The following is a 7,616-nucleotide window of genomic DNA, read 5'->3' on the forward strand; positions in this document are numbered from 1 at the left end:
AGTGAAAAAAAGCCACATAGTCGGCAGGGTTCGAACCTGCGCGGGGAGACCCCAATGGATTTCAAGTCCATCGCCTTAACCTCTCGGCCACGACTACACTTGATAGGTAGTCAAATGCTATTTCCCTTTCTGGAAGTGAGCAGCAGAGGACACCGGGGCCAACCATCAATGTGGATGTGAGCAGCAGAGGATGCACTAAGCTAACATATTGTGTCAGCAAAAAGGGGTTCAACGACGTCTTCACCCACACAAAAACCTGCTCGCGTCATGCTTGAAAAGAGATGTGGGTTGCCCAATTTTCCGTGTTAGAGAAAAAAGCAGCTCGTACAAAGCACCTGGATGTCTCAATTTCTGTTGAAAACAGACAAAGTGAAAAAAAGCCACGTAGTCAGCAGGGTTCTAACCCTGCACGGGGAGACCCCAATGGATTTCAAGTCCATCTCCTTAACCTCTCGGCCACGACTACTCCTGCCAGTTAGTCACATGCTATTTTCTTTTCTGGATGTGAGCAGCAGAGAACACTGGGGCCAACCATCAATGTGGTTGTGCCGCAGCAGAGGGTCCACTCGGCTAAAATATTGTGTTGGCAAAAAGGAGTTCAACGACGTCTTCACCTACACAAAAAGACTGCCATGATCCAGATTTGGACTGGGGATGCTGCGGGCACAACGCAGAGTACTAAATGCTATACAGAGAAAGCAAACCACTTGCCCCGGGCCTGCACATACAGAGTCAATGGCAAGCTTCAGCTCAGTTCTCTCAAAGTCCCCCACCACCGCTTGCTTAGACAGTAGGGACTTTAAGCAATGTGGTTTAAGCTAATTTAAGATTAGGGGAGGTCTGCAATAAACCTTGGCCCGAACAGGGACTTGAACCCTAGACCCTCAGATTAAAAGTCTGATGCTCTACCATTTGAGCTAGCCGGGCTTTAGCTAAGGTACAGCCACCCCAGCTTAAAGTTTGTGGCATTAAAGGATGAAGACCACAATTTATAAAGGGATGAGAGAGATAGGCTGCTCCTGCCAAAGCTAGGAACACTGACATTGAAAGAGTGGAGGTTTTTTTTTCATGGCATGTTGCTAAGTCTAAGGTGGTTTCGACAAACGAGCAATTGGGACATAATGAGTAGGTTTCTGTTTGACTTTTCTAAGAGAGAACGAATGCAAGGGGAAAGAAGGGGAATCCACTCCTGTGGGCGATCCACTCCTGGTCAGCTGGCTGGATGACTCTGGTGAACTGCTTGGGTAGAAAATTCACCCAGTTTACCTCAGGAGGCTGCAGAGTGAGTGGGTGTCGTGGTGGTGCTAGTGACGTCTCATGAGCTGTGGGAGGAGCAGGAACAGGGACAGGAACATCGGGTGGGTCACTGGGTTGCAGTGTCGTCTCTTGGGCTATGGGAGTGGTAGGAGCAGCAACATCTGGGAGGTCTGTTGGACAGGTCAAAAGGTGACATTCCTCTATGTGCTGTAACAATCCAAGAGACCCCCAGGCCTTTGCACCACACTGCTCACACTGCTCCTGGGTGTGGTAGTCTGACAGGTGCTGCGTGAAGTCCTCGCACATCACCTCCTGACTACACAGCGAGCATGTGATAGACTTCCCCTCGCTCATCCTGCACAGAGCTGGAGTTTTCTGACCTACACCTGTCTGTCTGTGGTCCTGCTTTCCCAGCTGCTGCACTGGCATGAGAACCTGTAGCTGTTGCACCTGCACTGGCCTGAGAACCTGTAGCTGTTGCACCTGCACTGGCCTGTAAACTCTCAGCTGACCTGAGACACAGCTGACCTGCACTGGATGCTGCTTTCCCTGCTGACTGGGAAAACCCAAACTGGGTTGCAGCACTGGCCTGTGGAGCCCTCAGCTGACTATCACTGGATGCTGCTGTCCCTGCCTTCTCTGCTGACTGGGAAAAATAAAAGTGGGTTTACATTTAAAGTACATTTTCACTAATAATTACATACTCACACTGTTTAACACTGGAAACAAACAGTAGAACTGAGGAGAAAACATTTTCCATTACATTTTCCAGTATATTTTCATCACATCACAGGTTTAAGGATTCAATGGCATCGTTTACCTCGTGGTATCCACACTTGCAGGGGATCCTTTTCCCAAATATGTCTAGTTTGTGGACAGTAGTTTGACCTTTCAGGGGGGTCAGAGGACAATCAGCAATCCGCAGCATTACCGCCCTCCATCGCCTGGATCCTGGCCTTTTGCCAGTCGTAAATGTGTATTTTCCCTGGGCATACAGGGACATCACACCTGCCCAGTAGGCATCCGGTTTCCCAGTTTTTGTCATTTCTGCAGATATTAGGGACAATATATGGAAAATAACAAAAATAAACCGTAACAGATGGAAATACTACTCAACTAACGTTACTGATCACCACAAGCAAGGCTTTATTTCTCAATATTTCAGCAATATGTCTATCAAATAAAGCCTACCCTATCATATGACAAATGTGTTGATTGGTAACAGTAATTAATTTCACAATTTATTTTACTCAGAAAGTTAATTCATAGGTCTAACGGTACTCTTCAAATAGGGTCTTCGTGCTGACGTCACTAGATTATTAAAAAAGCACACAAAAACACCTCAGGCGTTTACGGTTTTCACATCACAAGACAGACACACAAAAGACACTTAAAAACGTTCAGTAAAGAAAATAATTAACATAACTTAACTTAGCTGCTAGCGATCAGCGTTACATTATCCCTTAAGGTTTGTGACCGTCTTATCAAACTTACCGAAAAACATCCAACGTTTGTCACAGCAGAAGTATTTACAAACACACCACATACTTTTACGATTTCACTTCAGTGATTTACATAATTTTAGTAAGTTCTACTTACTTTTAGTGTCAAGAGATATTCGCCGCCGGTAAATAAAGTTACCTCAGGATCAACTGTCGTCTCCGAGTCCGTCAGTCAACCAATGAGAACACTGTCCGCACGGGGCCCGTTTCGACGCATATGATTGGCTCTTTTGCCCCCCTGAAGCATATGATTGGCTCTTTTGCCCCATCGTTAGGACTCTGTTTGGATTCTGTTAGGAGTTGTTTGGACTTGTTAGGACTTCGAGAGCAGGCCACGACTACTTCTCGCATTAGTTTTGGATGTGAAACGCAGTTTGCAGACCAGACAGTTGTCAGCTCTTCTTTCTTTTGTCAAGTCATGCAGTGTGAAACCCCCTGTCGTCGGTGCATCGTGCACACAGCAGCAACTGAACGTTACCCCAGATAGTCGTTTAGTGTGAAAAGAACAGTGCCCCGACTACTTTGAAAATTGTGCAGTGTGAACTCGGCATTCAGAACTCATTTGGTCACAGGCAACTAAAGGGATCATCTGTTAATAGGCTTGAAGTTGCAACTTCGTAAAATAAAATGACCACTAGAAGACACAATTTCACTAAAATGCTTCAGAATGCAGAAGACTATTGGTCAATAGACAATACTGGTTGAAACTTCACATTCTATAGCAATCAAAAATAGAATGGTTTATCCAATCATTGCATTTGGATTTAGACGTTTCCATGTCAACACTATCAACGCCAAAATGAATCAGCATCAGTCAGGTGGTACAACTAGAGCACTGCAAGTTGTTTACGTTCATTATCACTGCATGTTATGCATTTTAGACATGAGGCAATTTAGTGCAGTCTTTCATCTCGTGACACTTTACAGACTCTGCTGTGTGTGTTCAAGCATTTTGAAGGAGGCGCAGCTTTGGAGGGTGGGATCTCACGCATTGATTCCAATGAGCCATTATGTGAAAACAGCCGAACTAACACTGGAATACAAAAATCGAATTCCTTGTTTTCCCCACTAAAAAAAAAAAAGAAAAAAAAAAAGTGGTCTTACAAGTGTGAGATTTATTTGGTGATAAACAGGGAAAACACACCATACAGCCAATGGTTAAAACAGCACAGTTACAGTAACTGCATGCATAGCCACATTAATTATGGCCAGGACATTAGCCATAAGGGTAAGGAGGCTTGGGCGGTTCGGCTGCAGGCTTCACTGGAGGCTTCACTGGAGGCTTGGGCGGTTCGGCTGCAGGCTTCACTGGAGGCTTGGGCGGTTCGGCTGCAGGCTTCACTGGAGGCTTGGGCGGTTCGGCCGCAGGCTTCACTGGAGGCTTCGGGGGTTCGGCCGCAGGCTTCACTGGAGGCTTGGGCGGTTCGGCTGCAGGCTTCACTGGAGGCTTGGGCGGTTCGGCTGCAGGCTTCACTGGAGGCTTGGGCGGTTCGGCCGCAGGCTTCACTGGAGGCTTGGGCGGTTCGGCCGCAGGCTTTCCTGGAGGCTTTGGAGGTTCGGCTGCAGGCTTTCCTGGAGGCTTTGGAGGTTCGGCTGCAGGCTTCACTGGAGGCTTTGGAGGTTCGGCTGCAGGCGTCACTGGAGGCTTTGGAGGTTCGGCTGCAGGCGTCACTGGCAGTTCGTCTGAAGGCACCGGAGGTTCGGTAGAAGGCTCAGGCAGTTCAGCAGAAGGTTCCGGCAGTTCTGTAGAAGGCTCCGGGAGTTCGTTAGAAAGCTCCGGCTCTTCTGTAGAAGGCTCCGGCTCAGGTAGTTCAGCGGAAGGCTTCACTGGAGGCTTCGGAGGTTCAGCTGCAGGCTTTCCTGGAGGCTTTGGAGGTTCGGCTGCAGGCTTCACTGGAGGCTTTGGAGGTTCGGCTGCAGGCTTCCCTGGAGGTTTTGGAGGTTCGGCTGCAGGCTTCACTGGAGGCTTTGGAGGTTCGGCTGCAGGCTTTCCTGGAGGCTTTGGAGGTTCGGCTGCAGGCTTTCCTGGAGGCTTTGGAGGTTCGGCTGCAGGCTTTCCTGGAGGCTTCGGCGGTTCGGCTGCAGGCTTCACTGGATGGATACAGATAGTCAACTTCAGTCAGTCCGATTAGAGGCATTCATTCTCAGATACATCACAAAAACCAAATACCAACTTTTACTCCTAATTATTAATCATGATCGTATTAATGAATCATATGAATTAATTTTGTAAAGCCATCCTGTGCTTTAAACCGTGCTATTGGCTGAATACTTTTTAAATTGAGAACGATTAATTATAAAACAAGAAACTGAAATGAGGAAGCGGACTCAAACACTAATATAATAACAAATACCTGCAAATGGATCCATACACTGATGTCCACATCCATTGCTGCAGCATTTCTCATTGTTCGGACAGTCACTGTCATAGTAACACAACTCTGCACACATTCCTGCTCCAGAATTTGTGCTTGGACACTCCCCTGCCTTTGCTGTTATAGAGACACATGACAGAGAAACCACATCACTGAATACTGAAGGTCTCATACACTATGAAAAATCGTAGAAGGATTTACCGGAAAATTCAGTCCATCTACTTCATAGTTTCACATTTAGTTCAATGCGTTACTTGCGGTTTCTTTGCAATTTGTGAAACTTACTAGCAATTCCTGAGTGAAAAAATTCAGGGTTTTTTTCTGGAAGACGTATAGCATGAATAAATAATTAAAACTCACTGAAAACAGGCGGCACACACGCGGCCCCACAGGGAAATTGACAGCATTTGTGTCCTCCAGAGCAGTCTCTATCAGAAGTGCATCCTCGTCGGGAGGGCACGACCGTCAGCATCGCCGGACAATGACCAGACACTACAGAAGAGGATTCAAGAGGTGCTGTAATAGTTTGCTTCAGCATTTCCAAGTCAGGGGTTTTGCAATGAGTCTCAAACTTCATAATATTCACACATTTATCTGCTTCAATTCAAGTAGCTTAGAAATCTACCATTTTTCTCTAAACTGCATCAATCGGTTTCAAAGTGCAGTTACAACCTACCCCACTGTAGAAAGCATGGACATCAGTTATTATGTTGTATACAAATTTACTGGTGTACATCTTCAAAAATGATGCCATCCCCATGACCACCCTCATTTCCTTTTAAGCATTTTAATAAGCTACTCAACAGAAAACAAAACGAATATAGAAACCCACTATATATGTAAAATGCAGAGTTATCGGTTATAATTAGCCCCGCCATGTTATATTGTAGGCTCATGCATTTCTTGATGAAAAGTTGAAACTCAGGATTGATACTGTCCGGTAACAATTTTGTAGCCATATTACACTAATGTTCTTGTTTTACAGTAAACAAATGCCTATTAGCGATTATATGGGTTTTACTTGTACAATGAAAAATGCATAAACATATGACAGTTTGCATATTTATACTTTGCTTATTATTAAAACTAAACCAACATACAAAGATGAACTTCAACTTGACGGCTATACTGTATTTTTGTAAGCAGATGTGTCTGAAATCCAATTTTGTAAGGCACTTTATTTATGCACTTCTTCTGGCTGCATAATGAAGCTAAAAGAACTTCTCACCTAGGACTCCAGCATCTGTTGTGCTTAAACAAGCAGACAGACACAATAAAACAGCACTAAATGAGCAGTACACTTGAGCTGTCATCCTCTCAGCCTGCAATCTCAAAATCAGCTCTGCTGGAAGATGCACTGAATTAGTGAGTCTACAATAAAACTACAAAGAAAAACCCCCTGTTGCTGCATCAAAATATCAGCGGAGTCCCACAACAAACGCTATCAAAGGAGTTTAAAACACTTTTTGAAAATGCGTTTTTAAAGATCCAATTGGGGGTCTGGGTAACTCCAACCCTAATGAAAATCACTTGCCTGTAGCTTTCTAATATAGCCTAATCTTGAAGACCTTGATTAGCTTGTTCAGGTGTGTTTGATTAGGGTTGGATGTCGTAATTAGGAGATGATTGATTGTTTTTATGGCAACACTATCAACGACAAATGAATCTGCAGTGGTCAGGTGGTACAGCGATCACGTGGTACAAGTCGGAGTTCTACCACAAGTTACAAGTTGTAATTATGACTAAACTCCTACACCTAAACTCTCCAGGAAATGGATCTCTACTGGAGACTGGCATAAATCTGCATTGAACATCAAGAGACACAGGGGCATGTCTAGAATTTGAATCTGAATCTTTCAATTGTTGATTGATTTGCGATGTGAATCCATGCAAGTAATTATGAATGAAAACAATGTTTCCAGCCACTGTAGTGAATATAGGGGAATACACAGCCATGGTTATATCATAGCCAATTTAATATTGGATGGTTTCATATGGATTGCATAATCAGATAATATTTGTTCACTCAAGCTTTCTATAGACATTTTTCTTATTGTGACCGAGGCAAGTAGCCTATAGAGTTTTGGTTCATTTCTGTGACGGAGACCGAGACGGCAGAAAGTGCACCCTGTTTGTTTTCTTTATTTTACAAAAGCACAACATTTAATTGTTATTGTGAGTGTACATGAATAAAAGTTTGTTCGCGTTTGTCGAACGCTAATTTAACATGCCCGAAATCAAATCGGATTTTAGAAGAATTTGTAGCGCCACTCGGACAGGTGTGCCAAAACACTTATTTATAAACTAACGACGTCTTTACCTACACAAAAACCTGCTCACCTCAGGTTTGAAAAGAGATTTTCCGTTTTAGAGAAAGAAGCAGCACGTACAAAGCTCCTGGATGTCACAATCAGACAAAGTGACAGGGAGCCAAGTAGTCGGCAGGGTTCAAATCTGCGCGGGGAGGCCCCAATGGATTTCG

General features: G+C 44.6%; 1 protein-coding gene across 7 annotated transcripts; it reads right to left on the bottom strand.

The window, feature by feature from the left end:
• Positions 1-3,854: 3,854 nt before the first annotated feature.
• On the bottom strand, positions 3,855-6,724 carry LOC311278877 (uncharacterized protein). 7 transcript variants are annotated; one of them, XM_084389967.1, is made up of 5 exons: positions 6,363-6,724; positions 5,495-5,626; positions 5,114-5,251; positions 4,720-4,850; positions 3,855-4,533 (listed from the first exon to the last, which is right to left on the bottom strand). In XM_084389967.1, exons 1-5 carry the CDS (start codon positions 6,445-6,447, stop codon positions 3,976-3,978), a joined length of 1,044 nt encoding a protein of 347 aa, XP_084246093.1. In that variant the 5' UTR covers positions 6,448-6,724; the 3' UTR covers positions 3,855-3,975. The 7 variants fall into 7 exon arrangements, with proteins under 7 accessions (XP_084246093.1, XP_084246091.1, XP_084246096.1 ...); XM_084389965.1 differs by having other exon boundaries at positions 4,654-4,850; XM_084389970.1 differs by having other exon boundaries at positions 3,855-4,022; positions 4,201-4,850.
• Between the last annotated feature and the right edge of the window lie 892 nt (positions 6,725-7,616).

This window comes from Rutilus rutilus, assembly GCF_951802725.1.
Source record: "Rutilus rutilus genome assembly, chromosome: 19".
In the NCBI taxonomy this organism is placed as follows: domain Eukaryota; kingdom Metazoa; phylum Chordata; class Actinopteri; order Cypriniformes; family Leuciscidae; genus Rutilus; species Rutilus rutilus.